This window comes from Prionailurus viverrinus, chromosome A1 (assembly GCF_022837055.1).
Source record: "Prionailurus viverrinus isolate Anna chromosome A1, UM_Priviv_1.0, whole genome shotgun sequence".
In the NCBI taxonomy this organism is placed as follows: Eukaryota; Metazoa; Chordata; class Mammalia; order Carnivora; family Felidae; genus Prionailurus; species Prionailurus viverrinus.
Genome location: NC_062561.1, coordinates 8721083 through 8740382, shown reverse-complemented (window position 1 = coordinate 8740382; position 19300 = coordinate 8721083). Strand labels below are relative to the sequence as shown.

Sequence of the window (19300 nt, the reverse complement as noted above, 5' to 3'; positions counted from 1 at the left end):
GTCATTGCAGGCATTTAAATAAATTAATACATTTAAAGAGGTTAGGACAGTACCTGGTACCCCGGTTTACAGTAAGAACTCAACAGTAACTCCTACGACTGCTACAATTTTTGTTCTTAAAGAAAATCTTGTGAGGTTACACTCCATTCTGCTCTACAAAGGGGTTAATGCCTACCGTATCAACTTCCATGATAAATGGTTTTCAACTCTCAAGTGATGTTACCTCGATTCTTCATATCTGAAGGTAAATAAATGTCTTCCTCATTGACAAAATTCCAAGTATTCGATGGCTGTTGGTTTTCTATCTTTCTCTTTTTAGAAGCTATTATTATCTCTTGAGGTCAGATCTTCAAAGTCTGTGTCAATTATAAATTACTTCTACACAGAGAAGACTCTACCTCTTCAAAGCCTGATAACATTTCATTTTTTTAACATAAAATGATGCCAACGGCCGGTTCATTTCGTCTAGAGTCAGAACACATCGGTGTATGCACATCAAGCCCCGAAACAATCACGTGTATCACAGGGGCCGGCACTGCTCATCAACGACATTTGAACAAAATGAATGACAAGTTCAAGCCTACTCCCTGAATGAACACCCTTCGCGCTTCTTAAATACCTGGTGAATGAAGCTTGGTGGTTGCAGCCACTGTTCTCTTAGGAGACGAAACAGCAGGTTTATTAGCATCTTGATCTTTTTGTACTTCTTTCTTGGATCCTAATCAGAGTTTAAAAGGAGAAAAAAAGGAAGAGAGCAAGTTACAACTCAAACAGTAACACCAGTCCTTTGTCGAAAGGGAGGTTTAACAAAAGGCAAACGGAACAAAATAACATTTCGGTGATTTGTCGCTATGGTCACCACCCCCTGTGCTTCGGGGATGAGGCTCGTTTACAGCACAGGGAATTTAGTAGTGGTGGTCAGGGGAAGAAGCACACTGCTGTCTCTGATGGGATGAAAAACGCCCCTGTCTCTGGAGGTCACTGCACCCCAGTGACTCTGACAAACTATCTGGGAATTAAAGTTGTACTGTCCCTAGCGGCCACCTTGGTCTGTCCACCTCTTCCTGCCAAAACAAATTTTCAGAAGACAGAGATGGAAGCTGCAGCTGAGCACAACTGCTAATGACCTCAGCATCACCGAGACCCGAGCCACGGGGGACATGGTCTGCCTCTAATTAATTTCCATGCAGCTGGTCCACAGAGGTGACCTAGAGAGCCTTTTAGCTCTCGCGGCTGCAGCTGAGCCTTCCTGGAACCTGTTGTCGGAGCTGGCCCCAGCAGAATGGAATAGCCTGAGCGTGAGCAATAACTAAGAACAGCAGGTGCACGCTCCTCAAATTATGTCCAGGAGCACAGTGCAGTTCCCCTTGTGTGCTGGCCACAGACACTCACCTTCACCAGAAAGTCAAAGAACGATGGATGGCAGATTAGAGAAATAACACAGACATGGACGTACCTAGACCTGCCTCCACTTTAGCAAGCTTGGGGATAGCAAAAAAAAAGAAAAAGAAAAAAGAGAGAGAGAGAGAGAGAGAGACAGAGACAGACAGACACACACACACACAGAGACAGAGTGAGAGACACAGAGAGAGAGAGGACCCAAATAGATAAAATTACAAATGACAGAAGCAGAGGTCACAACCAACACCACAGAAATACAAACAGATATAAGAGAACACTATGAAAAATTATATGCCAACAACAAACTGGGCAATCTGGAAGAAATGGACAAATACCTAGAAACTCAGAAACTACCATAACAGAAACAGGAAGAAATAGAACATTTGAACAGGCCCACAACCAGCAAAGAAATTGAATCAGTTATCAAAAACCTCCCAACAAAGAGTCTTGGGCCAGATAGCTTCCTGAGGGAATTTTCCCAGACATTTAAGGAAGAGTTAACACTTATTCTTTTCAAATTGTTCCAAAAAATACGAATGGAAGGAAAGCTTCCAAACTCATCTATGAAGCCAGCATTACCTTGATTCCAAAGCCAAAGACCCCACCTATAAAGGAGAATTACAGGCCATTATCTCTGATGTACCTGGATGCAAAAACTCTCAATAACACATTAGCAAATCGAATTCAACAGTACATTAAAAGAATTATTCACCATGATCAAGTGGGATTCATTCCGGGGCTGCAGGGCTCATTCAATATTCACAAATCAATCAACACGATACACATTCACACAAGAAAGGATAAGAACCATGATCCTCTCAATAGATGCAGAAAAAGCATTTGACAAAACATAGCATCCTTTTTAAATAAAAACCCTCAAAAAGTACGGATGGGAGGAACATCCCTCAACGGCATAAAGACCATATAAGAAAGACCCACAGCTAATATCATTCTCAATGAGGAAAAACTGAGAGCTTTCCCCCTGAGGTCAGGAACATGACAGGGATCCACTCTCACCAGTTTTGCAACATGGTATTAGAAGTCCTAGCCTCAGCAATCAGACAAGAAGAAGAAATAAAAGGCATACAAATTGGCAAAGAAGGCAAACTTTCACTCTTCACAGATGACATGATACTCTACGTGGAAAAACCCAAAAGAAAAAGTATTCTGGAAAAAACCCAAAAGAAACAGTATTCTGGAAAAAACCAGAATACTGCTGGATGAATTCAGCAAAGTCACAAGATATAAAATCAATGTACAGAAATAGGTTGTATTTCTATATACCAATAATGAAGCAGCAGAAAGAGAAATTAAGGAATTGATCCCATTTATAAGTGCGCCCAAACCATAAGATACCTAGGAATAAACCTAAACAAAGAGGTAAAAGATCCGTATGCTGAAAACTATAGAAAGCTTATGAAGGAAATTGAAGAAGACACAAAGAAGTGGAAAAACATTCCATGCTCATAGAACAAATATTGTTAAAATGTCAATACTATTCAAAGCAATCTACACATTCAATTCAGTCTCTATCAAAATAACACCAGCATTCTCCACAGAGCTAGCTAGCTAGCTAGCTAGCTAGCATTCTCCACTCTCCAAACAATTCTAAAATTTGTATGGAACATAAAAGGCCCCGAATTGCCAAAGCAATCCTGAAAAAGAATATCAAAGTTGGAGGCATCACAATTCTGGACTTCAAGCTGTATTACAAAGCTGTAATCATCAAGATAGTATGGTACTGGCACAACAACAGACACACAGATCAATGGAACAGGATAGAGAACCCAGAAATGGACCCACAAGTGTATGGTCAACTAATCTTTGACAAAGCAAGAAAGAGCATCCCATGGAAAAAAGACAGTCTCTTTAGCAAATGGTGCTGGGAGGACTGGACAGCAACATGCAGATGAATGAAACTAGACCACTTTCTTTCTTACATCATACACAAAAATAAATTCAGAATGGATGAAAGACCTAAATGTGAGACAGGAAACCATCAAAATTCTAGAGGAGAACACAGGCAGCAACCTCTTTAACCTCGGCCATAGCAACTTCTTACTAGACATGTCTCCGAGGCAAGGGAAATGAAAGCAAAATGAAGTCCTGGGACCTCATCAAGACAAAAAGCTTCTACACAGTGAAGGAAACAATCAAGAAAACTAAAAGACAACCAATGGAATAGGAGAAGATATTTGCAAATGACAAGTCAGTTAAAGGGTTAGTATCCAAAATCTGTAAAGAACTGATCAAACTCACCACCCCAAAACAAATAATCCAGTGAAGAAATGGGTAGAAGACATGAATAGGCACTTTTCCAAAGAAGACATCCAGATGGCCAACTGACACATGAAAAGAGACTCAACGTCATTCATCATCAGGGAAATACAAATCAAAACCACAATTAGATACTACCTCTCACCTGTCAGAACGGCTAAAATTAACAACTCAGGCGACAACAGATGTTGGCGAGGATGCGGAGAAAGGGGAACCCTTCTGCACCGTTGGTGGGAATGCAAACTGGTGCAGCCACTCTGGAAAACAGTATGGAGGGTCCTCAAAATATTAAAAATAGAACTACCCTACAACTCAGCAATTGCACTACTAGGTATTTATCCAAAGGATACAAAAATGCTAATTCAAAGGGGCACAAGCACCCCAATCTTCTTAGCAGTGCTATCAACAGTAGCCAGATTGTGGAAAGAGCCCAAATGTCCATTGACTGATGAATGGATAAAGATGTGATATGGTGTGTGTGTGTGTGTGTGTGTGTGTGTGTGTGTGTGTGTGCGCGTGCGTGTGTATGTGTATATGCGTATATGTGTGTGTGTGTGTATATGTGTATATACGCATATACACACACACATATACGTATGGGCATATACACACACACACACACAATGGACTATTACTCGGTGATCAAAAAGACTGAAATCTTGCCATTTGCAACAATATGGATGGAACTAGAGTGTATTGTGCTAAGCAAAATAAGTCAGTCAGAGAAAGACAAATATCATATGACTTCACTCATGTGGAATTTAAGAAACAAAACAGATGAACATAGAGGAAGGGAAGGAAAAACAACATAAAAATAAACCGTAAGAGACTCTTAAAGACAGAGAACAAACAAGGTTGCTGGAGGGGAGATGTGTAGGATTGGCCAAATGGATGATGGGCATTAAGGAGGACACTTGTTGGGATGAGCACTGGGTGTTGTAAGTGATGAATCACTGGGTTCTACTCCTGAAACCATTACTACATTGTATGTTAACCAACTTGAATTTAAACAAATAAATTATTTACTCTTAAAAAAAAAGAATAAAAGCGAGTTTTCCTATTGAAGGGGGGGAAAAAAAGTAAATCTTGGGGATGGCTCCTTAGATACAGAGCATACGTCCAGTTTCTACTCCCCAAAGCCTACAGGCTACTCCTCTCCCGCAGGTAAACTGCTGATGGCCATTTGGTGGCTCTTCTTCCAGACCTCTTTCTAGGTATTTATAAATACTGTCTACCCAGATACAAATACAGATATTGGTTAGCTAAATGAATCCTATATTGCAATTTCGTTTTACCTACCCACATTTTTAAATATCTTTCTCATATCAGTGTATTTATAGATCTTTTTTAAATGCCACATATTAATAGGCAAAAATGTACCATAATTCATTTACCCATCCTCCTGTTGATGAACATGTAGACAGTTTGCAAGTTTTAGCCATTAAAATAGCTAATGTGCTACAATACGCATTCTTCTACTTGTTTTCTTTGCACACAGGTACCAGTGTCTTTATAGGAAAAAGGCATAGGAAGAGCTTTTGCTGGATTAAGAGACTGCTCGTTTGTTGTACTGCTAGACACAGTCCAACCGTCTTCCACGAAGAGTCACTATTTACACTCCCAACCAACAGTGCATGAGGGCAACTCTCTCTACGTGCCCCACACCCTACTGATATCGGGGTCTCAGTCATCTTAATGTTTGCCAGACACGTAGCGTCTTTTCCGATTGGTCACGTGCGTTTCTTTGCTTGAAAATGACCTAATTAAATCCTTTGCCTATTTTTTCTTACTGATGTATTGAGAACTCTTCATTTATTCTGGATATTAATCCTTCCTTGGCCTGCCATATAAATTATATTTTCCCAGCCTTCTGCTTTTTAAAATTTATTTATAGTATATTTCATTGTACTATGATTTTTAATTTTAGCGTGTTCAAATATCCCAATTTTCCCCTTTACAGTTTTAAAAGCACTATGACAGATTATTCATATGTATGTGAGCATGCATGGGTACGTGTGTGTGTATATATATATGATGGTGGGGAGAGATCATTCCAGGAGTCTGGAGGGAGAGGCAGGTATTTGGATCCACCCTCCCCATCTTTCGTTCTCTCCTGGTCTGACTGGGCTCTCACTTTCCCTGCACGAGTGGACCTGCCTCACCGCCTCTCTGTCCTTACTCTTCAGCCTTCTGTTCTTCCACCCACAGACCTATCATCATCTCCTCTGCTTTTCTGCTTTTGGAAAGACTCCTTTAGTCTCCTTGATGGAACCCTTCTAAAAGCTGAATTCTCTCTTGTATTTCTCCCCTGCTTTTTTTTTTTTTCTTCTCACTGTCAATACACTTCACGGCATTTAGTTAACATACCCCGCCCCATGTTTCACATCTCAGTAGGTGGCACCATCATTCACTCACTGGGCTCAGGCCCCAATAGTAGGCGGCCTCTTGATTTGTGTCTGCCCCCTGCGCCCATTTGGCCCATCAGCAAAGCTTGTGGGCTCTCCTCTGAGTCCATCCCAGGAGCACCCACTTTCCTCCCTTCTGCTGCCTCTGCAGAGCCCAAAGCCACCAATTCGTCCCCTTCTACAGCTTCCGACCCGATCTGCGGCTCCCACTCCTGCTCCCCTACACCTTATTCTTCCACAGGAGCAGATGAATTCCTTCAAGTCTAAATCAGAACAAGTTATTCTCAATCTTGAAACCCTCCAGTCACCGCCCAAGATACTCGTAGGGAACTATAGACCCCTTGTCACATCCCTGAGGCCCTACAGACCAGCACGAGCCAGGAGAAATATAATATGAGCTACTTGTGTCATTCAAAATTGCCTAGCGGCCACATTTAACAAGTCAAAGGCATAATCAATTAAGTGTAACAACATCTTTGATTTAATCCAACATATTCAGTTATCACTTCAACAGCTGGCCGCCATATTTGAGTTCTCAACGATGGCTCATGGGCCACTGGCCACCATACTGAGCAGCACAGCCCCAGATGATCTGTCCCCTGGCTACTTCACAGGCACACTATGATAGCTAACTTTATGTGTCAGCTTGACTGGGCCACGGGGTGCCCAAACATTTGGTCAAACATTATTCTGGGTGTTTCTGGATGAAATGAAATTTAAACTGGTAGACTTGAGTAAAGCAGACTGCCCTCCCCAATGTGAGTAGGTCTCACAGAAGCTGCCAAAGGCCTGAGCAGAACAAAAGGCTGACTACAAAGGAACTAAGACGGAACCTCACGTTATATAATTTATATTATGTTATATATTATAGAACATAGAAGTTATATTATATACAACATATACATATTTTCTATATATTTGGTCTCTCTGTCTCTATAAAATGTATTACATATCCAGGTATGGATATCCTACCGGTTCTGTTTCTCTGGAGAACCCTAATACACACGTGGCACCATTGTGCCCTCCATCCACACACTCCAGCCACACTAGGCCGTCAGCTGTGCAGGTGCTCAAGTAAGCCACACCTCCTCCCTTTCCGGACTCTTTAGCTTGAGTTCCTCCTGCCCAGAACATGCTTCCCCAAGACCTTAAGCACGGTTCACTCATGCATTCATTCAAGTCCGCACCACTGATAATCTTCAGAGAGGCCGTGCCTGACACGACAGGTGAAATAGCCTTCCTGCCACCTGCCACTCTCCCCTTCCCTGGCTTCATTCTTCTTCAGGGCATTTATCATACTCAGAAATACATGATGTCCTTCTCTGCTTGTGTACGGGCCACCTTCCCCACTAGGTCATCAGCTTCAACCACAGGGCCACACTCATCCCTGGAAAGCGTGGCCATTCAGTCAATGCCGCCTCCTCCCGCCTGGGGTCCGGAAAGTGCACCCACCCCTTTACTCCATGGAAGCCAGGCCCACCCTTCAGAGTATCCAACGTGTGGCTCATCCATTCTTCTCATCCCTCCTCCCGCTCTGATTTTAGGCATCAACAAATATGGAAGGTACTGAGACTCATGGGAGCTGAGACATGTTAGAGGCCCAAAGCCTGCATTAAACACTATGCTTTAAAAGAAAACGAAACATGAATATTTATTCCGCGTTTCCACATTTTCCCTTCAGCCTTCATGGAGTGCAATTCGGCAGCTTCTATCAAAAACTTAAATATTGATGTACTTGACCTAGCAATGCTGTCTCTACAGATCTCTCTTTGGAAGGCCACCACAAGTATGAAAGGCTTAGGTACAAAGAGACTTTGTACATTATTCACAATAATAAATGAGAGTAAATAATCAAAATGCACCCTGCGGAGTGGTTAAATAAATCATGTTATATCTATTCTATGTAGTTTTCTGTAGCCATTAAAAAGACTGAAGTAGCTCTCTATTGTACTGGCACAGAAGATGTCCATGATAAATAAAAAAGCTAGTTGTTGAACACTGTGCATTGTATTATCCCATTAAAAAAATTCTTTTTTTAACTTTTACTCAGTTTTGAGAGACAGAGACAGAGCGTGAATGGGGGAGGGGCAGAGAGAGAGGTAGACGCAGAATCCAAAGCAGGCTCCAGGCTCTGAGCTGTCAGCACAGAGCCCGATGCAGGGCTCGAACTCATGAACTGTGAGATCATGATCTGAGCCGAAGTCAGACGCTTAACCCATGAGCCACCCAGGCGCCCCAAATATTATCCCATTTTTTATAACACAAAATGCTATCTGTACTATAGTTTTTAACTATGTAAGCAGATTTGAAAGACACCAAGTTGTTCATAATGGTTACTTCCGAGCAGTAGGATTGGAAGGGATTTTACTTCTTATTTTACTATGCTTCTGCATTATTTTCATTTTTCCATGATGATCACTTATTACTTTTATAATAAAAAATAAACAATAAAAGGAGTGAAACCAAAACCAAAATGAAAATAATTTGTCTGATCCATGAAAGGATTAAGGAGAGAAACCAGCCCAGTGCAACCAATTCTACAAGAACAACTTCGATGGAAGGTTTCACGGTCCCTCCCCCAGGAATGCAACGCTGCCTAGAAAATGCTTGGGTGGTTCTGGGAATTCTTGATGGCATGGAAAATTACAGCAATCAGTCAAGACTTTCAGGACTTTTTGCAGTTTTCTTATAGTCCAGCCTCAGCCTAAATGTTTTCTAAGTATACCATATGCTTCCATATAACTCTGTGAGAACTCGGAGAGATGGCAGAGTGGGTTGCGGTCTCATGGTTTTCCTCCTGTCCCTCTGGCCGCTCTCTCCCTCCTTCACTGTGCCTTCCCCCATTGCCTGCACCCGAGTAAAGCCGTCCCAGGCTTCTGCTTCGGCTTCCTCCCGTCCACTCTTCTGGCTGTTCCCGCCCCTCACTATGCTCGCACCAAGCGGCACACACTGATGGCTACCAACTCTGTCATTTCCAAACCAGGTGGGCCCAGACATCCTTCCTGAGATCCAGACCTGGTTTTCACTGCCAATGAGACATGAGCACAGCCTACGAGACAACCAGATCGCCACACCCCAAATGGAACGGATCCTCTTCCTCTCAAATGACTCCTCTTCCTGTATTTTCTTTCCTGGCCGGTTGTTCCCCTGGTCACTGAAACCAGAAGCCAGCGAGACTTCTTTCTGCCTCCATATCTGATCAGCCACTACCTGCTGCCTTGTAAAGCAGATCCTCCATCTGGCCGTGTACCCATTCTCACTTTTAGCCTCAGCTCAGTTCTCACTAGGCCAGTTAGAAAACGCTCCTAGGTGCTTTCTCTGTCCTGTCTCACCTTCTTCATGTTTACCTAACTCATCCTTCTTGACGGGTGCTAGGATGACTGACTTTCTTTTATTTATTTATTTATTTATTTATTTATTTATTTATTTATTTATTTCAACGTTTATTTATTTTTGGGACAGAGAGAGACAGAGCATGAACGGGGGAGGGGCAGAGAGAGAGGGAGACACAGAATCAGAAGCAGGCTCCAGGCTCCGAGCCATCAGCCCAGAGCCCGACGCGGGGCTCGAACTCCCGGACCGCGAGATCGTGACCTGGCTGAAGTCGGACGCTTAACCGACTGCACCACCCAGGCGCCCCTAACCTTTCTTTTTTTTTTTTTTTTTTTTTTTTTTTTTAATTTTTTTTTCAACGTTTATTCATTTTTGGGACAGAGAGAGACAGAGCATGAACGTGGGAGGGTCAGAGAGAGAGGGAGACACAGAATCGGAAGCAGGCTCCAGGCTCCGAGCCATCAGCCCAGAGCCTGACGCGGGGCTCGAACTCACGGACCGAGAGATCGTGACCTGGCTGAAGTCGGACGCTTAACCGACTGCGCCACCCAGGCGCCCCTAACCTTTCTTAATCATTAACGGATCACATGATTTTACTTCTGAAGCCTTTCCAAAGCTTTCCGAGGACTTCAGTAGCAAGCCCCAATTCTGTGGCATGGGATGTGTAACCTCCGGGGTCCCGCTTCCTCAGCCACCTGCCCCTGCGGTGACAGTGCAGCATCCATGTGACATTCTGTGTCTTCACCTAGGCTGTTGTCCTAGGCTGGTGTGCTCCATTTCTCCTTGGTCTGGCCGGTCCACTTCTGATCGTCCTCAAATTCAGCTCACCGCTCTTCGCTGAAGGCTTCTGTATCATTCCCTGTGGCTGCTGGGACAAGTGACCACAAACGAGTGGTTTAAAAACAACACAAATGCGTTCCAATTCTGGGAGGCCAGAAGCATGAAGTCGGTCTCACTGGGCTAAAATCAATGTGTCAGCTGGGCTGATTTCTTCTGGAAGTTTCAGGGGAGAATCTGTTTCCGTGCCTTTTTCAGCTTCTAGCGTTCCTTGGCGTGTGGCCCCCTCATTCACCTTCAAGACTCATCCCTCCGATCTTTGCTTTTGTCCTCACATCTCCTCTAACTGCTCCTGCCTTTCTTGAACAGGGACCCTTGTGATTACACCGGGTCCATCCAGCTAATTCACGATGATCTCCCCATCTCAAGACCCTTCACTTAAGCACACAGCTGCAAAGTCCCTGTGGTCATGGAGGGTTAACACACAGCAGTTCCAATGATTTGGGGGCTGTTATTCAGCCTCTTTGTCTAACCAAATGAGTAAGTGAGGAAACTTCTTTTCACTCACCAAAAAGGCACTACTTTCTTGGTCTATATTAGTCCCCTGAATCCCTATCATTTATTTATGAAGATTTTACTAATCTCCCCAAGTCTTCTTGAATATCTGTCTTTCCTTAAACCCCACTCAGCTTCCCCTATTTCTTTCCCCCAGTGCAGACTGCACACCTCTACGGACGTCTCTTTGGCCTGTTCAGCTTCTTTTAACAGCAGCCGTGCTCACTTGGGTGAACTAACCTTTCCTTCCCCATGGTTCATGTGTCTTGGGGGGGGCTGACCCCACCTGGATCTGGAGATGGGCATGTGACCAGCCCTGCCCGATCAGAGCTCTGCATCATGCCGGTGGGACAGAGCATCCTAGTTTGAGAGTAAAAACAAAATCCAGATGGGGATAATGAGAGCCTTCTCTCACAAATTTTTCTGGAATTACTAGAAAAGAATTCCTTTTCTTTTTTTTAATTTTTTTTTAACATTTATTTATTTTTGAGACAGAGAGAGAGCATGAACAGGGGAGGGTCAGAGAAAGAGGGAGACACAGAATCTGAAACAGGCTCCAGGCTCTGAGCTGTCAGCACAGAGCCCGACGCGGGGCTCGAACTCAGGGACTGTGAGATCATGACCTGAGCCGAAGTCGGACGCTCAACTGACTGAGCCACCCAGGCGCCCCAAGAATTCCTTTTCTGACGGATGTGTAAACTGGTGGGATGTAAGCCTGAACTGCCACTGACTGTCCCTGTCTCTGCGTGGGGAGGGCCTCTGTAAAGCAGCCAAGCCGGTGGAAAGTAGGGACTGGAGACAAAGAACATTCCCGATGTCACTGTTTAAGGACCTGCGTACAGCCCTACTTCACGGTAGCAATATCACCTGGGCTTTTCAGTTACATGATCCAAAAATCCTTCTGACCTTTTGCATTCTTTTGTACCTAAGTCGGTTTGATTAGGTTTCTGTGAGTTGCAACCAGACAAGGCCTGAAAATGCCAGTCAGAGAAAGTAGCTCCTTCATAAATATATACACGTGCTCATGCCTTATGGGTTCTTAGTCAAAACTACTCATGCACCTCCGTGTGGACCTTCTGTACCTGGAGATTCAGAGCTCTACAAAAGAAGGCATGTGTATAAAATTCAGAGCCCTACTGGGGGAGCTTTTAGGGTGGGAGGGAGAAGGGGCTGGGAGGGGGAAGAAATACCAGCCTCACTGGTATCAGAGGATAAGTTCAAAGTCTTTTTTTTTTTTAAAGTGGAATCCACACCCAACGTGGGGCTTGAACTTACGACCCGAAGATCAAGAGTCAGATACTGTACCAACTGAGCCACGGTGGTGCCCCATAAGTTCATAGGTTTTTAAAAAAATTTAGTTATTTATTTATTTTGAAAGAGAAAGTGTGAGTTGGGGAAGAACAGAGAAAGAGAGAGAGAGAGAGTGAGAGAGAGAGAGAGAGAGAGAGAGAAAGAGAGAGAATCCCAAGCAGGCTCCACACCGTAAGCGTGGAGCCTGATGCAGGGCTTGAACCCATGAACCGTGAGATCATGACCTCAGCCGAAGTCAGACACTTAATCAACTGAGCCATCGAGGCACCCCAAAGGTTCATAGTTTTAATTCGAAACTCTGTTACTGATAATATCCACCCCAGTGCAGGCAATTATCGGAAGTTCAAAGAGTCCTAAAGTGTTTCACTATGTATAAAGCAGCAAAAAAGCATCACAAAGGTCTTAAGTTGAAAGGTTCTGCCTAGAAATCCATACACAGTTGCCCAGCAAAAGAAAAAAAAAAAAACAAGAATAGTGTAAAATGTCAGTTTCTCATGTGGACAGGGCCTTCCCCAGTGACACGAGTGAGTGTGGCAACTGCCAGGAGAAGACCCACTTCGTGTTTTACCCCTGAACGGGACATGGTAAAGTGATTAACACCCCGTTCATCACAGGTACTTGAGGCAGAGGTCATGTGCCTGGGAGCTGTGAGAATATGAGGAAAGCTGCCCAATCAAGAATGATGGGATCGCTCTGAGGGTGAGGCTGTCATCCTAAAAACAGAATGAAATGACAAGTGACAGCGGGTCATTCGGGGTCCTGACTGAGCACTTCAGAATGGGGGACAAAATCAGATTTAAGATAATGGTCACCAGGATGCTATACACTTGTTTCATAAAATAAATTTTAAAAATGTCAAAAAATGTCAAAAAAAACAATGGGAACTTTTTTATAGGCTCTTAACATGCATGCAAGTAGTTCTAAGTCAGAAAAGAAACAAAAAGGATAAAGAAATATACACAGCAATAGACTTTATCCCCCATCTGTCCAATATTCTTACGCCAGGCACCTGTCAAAGCCGAGGTGATGGGACTGATCCTTTCCCGGCCTCATGGACCCGCTCCCAGACAAGGAACATGAAAAGCCATGGAAGGAAGACAGAGAGGAGCCAGAAGAAAAATGAAATGCGAATGTGGCAACAGTGCAAGTAATTATTATTGTGCCAACGTAACTGAAAGGAGGTAAACCGGAAAAATGAATGATGTAACCAGGAAGTGGGGATTCTGATGTCACTTATGAGACAAATGGAATGTGGGGACATTTCAAGGGAAGATTTATAGAGTTTGAATAGAATGAAGCACAGAAACGTCATCTAGACAGGAACGCGTCGAAAAATATATCCCCCCCGTGACGTGCTCTCGCTCATCCATCAGAAAGCACCAACTATGCAGCAGGTACTATTCCAGGGAAAGAGAGCGGTGTGAGCGGCCGCAAAGGTTATACTTTCGTTGAACGTCTACATCTTTAGCATTTATACATGCTGGGAACTAGGGGCGCCTAGTTGGATGGCTCAGTCGGTTAAGCGTCTGACTTCAGCTCAGGTCACGATCTCACGGTCTGTGGGTTCGAGCCCTGCGTCAAGCTCTGCACTGACAGCTCAGAGCCTGGAGCCCGCTTGGGATTCTGTGTCTCGCTCTCTCTCTGCCCCTTCCCCCCACCTCTGAAAAGTAAGTAAACATTAAAAGGATTATTAAAAAAATAAGAAACACCGGGAACTAGCTTGCAGCTGCTTCTGTGTATATTGTCTCACTTTACCCCACTCCTAAACTCTATTGCTATTGCTCTGGTATTGTTACTGTGCAAATGAAGAAACGTAAGGTGTGGAGGTTGTAACATACCCACGTTTACAGGTATGTGGCTGAGCCAAGATCTGAACCTGTGATTTCCCGCCCTCATTTTAGTCTACGTTTCATTGTACCGCAACGGCCCCAGTGAGCCCTGAGACATAATGAATCCTAAGGCCTGCCTACCCACCTGTACTCAGAAGCACAATGAATTCAGGTGAATCGGACCCCTTATGAGGGTCTAAAAGGAAGTAGGATGGGGCCGGGGTGAGAACGCTCAAAGTGGAGTCAGGGGAGAGGGCAGGAGGACGAAGAGGCTGAAGGTCTTCTATTTTGGGCTGGGAGACCAGAGAACGGCTCAAGCTATTTGTTTTCTAAATGTGGAGGTCAGTGAATCCTTACCTCCTTTCTATCTGTGACGCAACCTTCCTTTCTCTGACCCTCAGTCCACACTGTGTGGAACTCCTTACCCTTTGGTAAATAATGCCCCTCTTCCACTTTCATGGTCAATCTCTCCCCAGAGCAAACTTCTCAAATGGTCACCACTTGTCCTTACCCTCCTGACCCAATTTATCTTTGAGTTTGGAGGTCCCCTTCAAACTATTGAATATCCCACCAGAACTTGAAGCGTCCACACTCACTTTAAAGCCCTTTTCCTTTGAGGTTCTACAGTTCTGCCTGGTCAACACTAACACTGTTCCCTGTTGTCACCTGCAGCAAGGTTACTGTCTCTCACTCATCCCCAGGTATGGGCTTCCTCCTTACCCCAGGTTCTGCCATCATCCTAGAAATGTCAACGACCTCTCGCATGACTCATGTGCCATCCCAGTTTTTCATTCCTTTGACATCCGATACTCCTGCCAGGCGCCTTTGATCAGGAACTCTGGGTATCACCCTTGACCCTGTCATCAACCAGAACTTCACCTCTCAAATTCACATACCCCACTTTTGGACACAACCTTCTACCCTCCAGCCGTCTCACTTTCCTATTGCCACTCCAAGCTGTTCATTTCTCTAATCTAGACCGTGAATCCCTTTACCCCCAGCCAGCAGGCTCTTTCTGTCTTCAACCTCCTTTCCTATCCAATCTAAAGTTGATCCCAGTGTCCTTCACTTCCACTATCCTCCCCTTCACACTCTTGCTCTAATAGCACAGAAACCACCAATGGTCACAACTCTATGCAGAATCTAACCCTAGCTTAACTGAGCTCTCACCTTCCACTAGTCCAGCTGAAGACATAATGACACAGATAGGGCCATCAAATTTATAGTCACCAACTGTAACTGCAGCCACAACACAGGCCAGTAATTCTATTTTTTCTCATCTTTTCTTTCTCCTCTTTTTAACCTATTAAAAAAAAAGTTCAACATCTGAGCCTTTCTAAAAGATCATTCCACAGGCTTTAAAAAAGCCCTCAGTATCCCATTCTCCATATGCCCAATTCATATTCGTTACTTTCAATTTTTCAGCTATTTTTGCTAGTAGTTATCTCCATATACCTAAGTAAAGGTTTATACTGCTATTTCTTTTTTTAATTAATTAATTATTATTTATTTTTGAAAAGATTTTATTTTTCAGTAATCTCTACACCCAATGTGGTGCTCAAACTCACAACCCGGAGATCAAGAGTTGCATGCTCTACCTACTGAGCCAGCCAGGCATTTCTTGGTATTTACATTTGAGACAATATTGTAATATCTTCCTATTACAGAAAATAATAATTTTGATATTTATAGGTTTGCTTCTAGACTACCTCCCTCATCAATACAGTTGTACCATAATTTTTGGTTAAGTCAAAATTTACTGTTCATCTTGTTACAATTACATAAATATTATTCACAACTGAGCAATTTTCTTACTTGTATGACTTTTTGTTTTTCCTGGATTTAACAGCTGCCTTGGTTTTTGTTTACTTAGATTTCCATATATATTTTGCTAATTCTCCACCAAAACTCTCTATCAGAGCATGAGTCTCTTCTCACAATTATGTAAAAAGTTTCATTTTATTTTCCTGGAGCCCTCAATTCCCCATTTTGTTCTAGCTGGTAATTTCTATGATTATTGCAGGACTGTCATCCTAAAACCTCCCTTCATCATAATTCTGGAAATTCCTTTGCCTCTTTCCTAAATCTTTTTTTAATGTTTATTTATTTTTGAGAGAGAGAGAAGAGAGAGAAAGATAGAGAGAGAGAAAGAGAAGTGTGAGTAGGGGAGGGGCAGAGAGAGAGGGAGACACAGAATCTGAAGCAGGCCCCAGGTCTTAGGCTGTCAGCACAGAGCCTGATGTGGGGCTCAAACTTGCAAACTGCGAGATTATGACCTGAGTCGAAGTTGGACGCTTAACCAACTGAGCCACCCAGGCACCCTTCCTTTGCCTCTTTCCTATATTGGGTCCCTTTTTTTCTGGACCTCATGTCTTCCTTTTTCTTGGTCTGCTTCCTTATTCTGGTAAAGCACATTTTGTTTTCGATTCCAAAGAAATGTACATAGGAGGTAAATTACATCATTCATGGCTAAAGATTTCTTCATACAAATGACTGGCTTAATCCAGAATTCTAATGTGATAATCATCTTCCCCAGAACTGTGAATGCATTTCTCCTTCAGCTTGCAGGGTTGTTACTGAGGAGTTGGATGCCTTTCTAGTTCCAACCTTTTGTATGTGATCTGTTTGTTCTCTTGGGAGGGTCTTGGTGCCTCTTCTTTTTCCCAGTGCAATTTCGTACTATGGATCCTGGTGTGGGTCGTTTTGCATTAATTGTACTGGGCACTTGGTAGGTTCTTTTAGTCTGCAAATTGTCATCCTATGAGTTCTAGGAAATTTCTTGAAGTATTACTTTGTTAATTCCCTCCCCTCTGACTTCTTTGTTTCCTTTTTATGGAACTCCTACTATTTGTCCTCCATATATGTGTGTGTGTGTGTGTGTGTGTGTGTGTGTGTGTATGTGTACGTATATATATATATATGTGTGTGTATATATATATATACACACATATATATATGTATATATTTGTACTCCATATATATTCTATATATAAATGTCTTTTTTTGGATATCTCCCATGCACATGACACTCAATATAGCCAAAATCAAACTCCTTGTCACCCAACAAAACTTCTTTCCAGTCCTGCCTTCTCTCAGTAAATGTTTTCTGCCTAAACCAGAAATGTTGATTTCATCCTTGTCCCCTCCCTCTTTCTCACTTCTTCACATGCAATAAAACACCAAATCCTGTGAAACATAATCACGTAGCTCTCTTAAATTTAGCCCACCTCCCTTCTCATAGTTACCGCGACTTAATTCAGACTAGTGTCACTTCTCTTGTGGGATTCTGAAGCAGCTTCCTTCATTCTCCTGTCTCCAGATTGCTCTGCTCCAACTTATCCTTTAGATCTCAACCTAGAGGTTTCTAGATGCTGCTATCATGCTCTGTGGCTACAACTTTATTATACTATAGACCTTCTACCTGTTTATATTTCCCACTAGACAATGCATTATACGAGAATTGCCCACTCAGTAAACATTTATGAGCAAATGAGTTAGTTGTTCTTACTAATTATGTTCTTCCTCTGTGGGAAATGAAATCAGCCTTGAGATTAGATGAATTCCTGACATTTTGAAACCTCTCCTTATTGTCTCCTTCTTATTTGTTCTCCAACACCTCTCTCTCCCTACATAATAAACAGGCAAGCCCTGAGTGAGTAATGAGAAATCACTTTACACACTGTTAGAAACAAAATGAGTAAGGCTCTGAAGGTGATGGATTTGTGAGAAGAAAACAAGCAGCTCTCCAGGGGAATCAAGACACCGCATGATCTGTTAGGTACTGAGAAAATGTGGATACGTAAGTGGTGGTGGGAAAAATACTTTATATTTTTGAAATTATACAAACAGACATAAGGGTTTTATTTATCGTGGCAGTTTTAGTTAGGTGAGCCTAAATGAAAGAAATGGTCTGGATTGTTGGTCTCATTCGACCCAACGATTTGCTTTCACATTAATTCGAGATAACAACAAAATTGTGCTTTTAAGCGCTAACATTTTCCACATATAAATAAAAATCCCTAGCTCGGTCTATTTAGTATTAAACATCGCCCTCGTGTTAGTATTCTGCAGTTTTACTCCACAGGCTGTGTCAGCCCTTCCTCATGTTCTGAACTATTCGTTCCTTAAAAGGTCCTCTGCATTCCTTCCTTCCTTCCTTCATCATAGATTTACTGGGTGGCTCCGCTGTACTTTGCATGATATCAGCTAGTGCCGATTTCAAGGCGAAAAGACAAAATCCTCCTTCTGAAATCCACCAATTAGCGGGACATGTAAATAAGTAATGACAAGATAGCCTAGCAAGTGGCAGCTGGGGGCCTGAGGAAAGATTGCTTTCTGGGAGCTCCAAGAAGGAACGAGGTAGGGCTTCTCCCAAGAAGGTTACTCTTGAGCTAAGATGTGAAGTATGCAGAAGAATCGGCAAGAAGAAAAGGGTACAGTCGGGCGGGGGATCATGTGCAAAGGTTCAAGGGGTACAGGGCCAGCCCACGCAGGACCAGCAGGGTGGAATATGACACCAGAGGGTTTGCTTGCTTCTTGGGTCCAGCCTACCTCGTCTCTGGCCCTTCACTAGCAAGGTGAGTATTCTTACTGTTTCCCCCCAGCATTTCTGAATTCCCCTGAAAAACCCAATGTAAGGCTAAAAAATACCACTGTTCAGTTAAATACTTAATGTGCTACTTTTCTTTTTTCTTTTTTTTTTTTTTATAAATGGGAAACCATACATGAGATCGAGGTTGCCAATGAATGGAATGATGACTACTGAAAAAAATAGAAAAGTAAACAGGAAGTAAAACTGTTATGGGCCATTGCATACAGTTTAAGTTGGCTGGCTCATAAGGTGACAAATCAAGACCCAGTCATGACATGCAAATAAATATTTAAGTAAGTCATTTCCTTTTTCATAAAACGACACATGTCCATTGTAGAAAAATGAGAAAATACATGTTTTCTTCATTTTTGCCATTTCCTTACCTAGGAATAACCACTATGAACCCACTGAAATGCATTACTTCAGACCATGTTATGTGTGTGTGTGTGTGTGTGTGTGTGTGTGTATTTCTTTTCTTAACAAAATACTATAATACAGTTTTAAACACTTTTTGTTGTGAAAAATACTGCTTAAAACTTAGTTGCACAGTTTTACAAGTAATTGAAAGCCAACACTCACGAAGTTGTTACTCAGGTCAAGAACAAGAACATTCAAACATCACTGGCACCCAGAGCTTATCATGTCTCAAGCTTCCTCCTTCCCACTCGGGAAAGCCACTGTCATGCTTTAGCCATTATTCCTTGCTTTTCCTTGCTATTCCACATGCACCCTTAAGCAATATCCTTAAGTCTATTTATAAACTTTATTTTTACTTTTGAAAGGGGGAGGGGCAGATGGGGGGAGAGAGAGGGGAAGAGAGA

General features: G+C 42.9%; 1 protein-coding gene across 3 annotated transcripts in view; it reads right to left on the bottom strand.

The window, feature by feature from the left end:
- The window catches only part of MTUS2 (microtubule associated scaffold protein 2), a 637113-nt gene that overhangs the window by 147174 nt on the left and 470639 nt on the right, over positions 1-19300 (bottom strand). For all 3 annotated transcript variants that reach the window (XM_047860755.1, XM_047860746.1, XM_047860761.1), the window contains exon 7: positions 620-718. In XM_047860755.1, coding sequence (XP_047716711.1) covers positions 620-718 — 99 coding nt within the window. The remainder of the gene's footprint in view (positions 1-619; positions 719-19300) is intronic.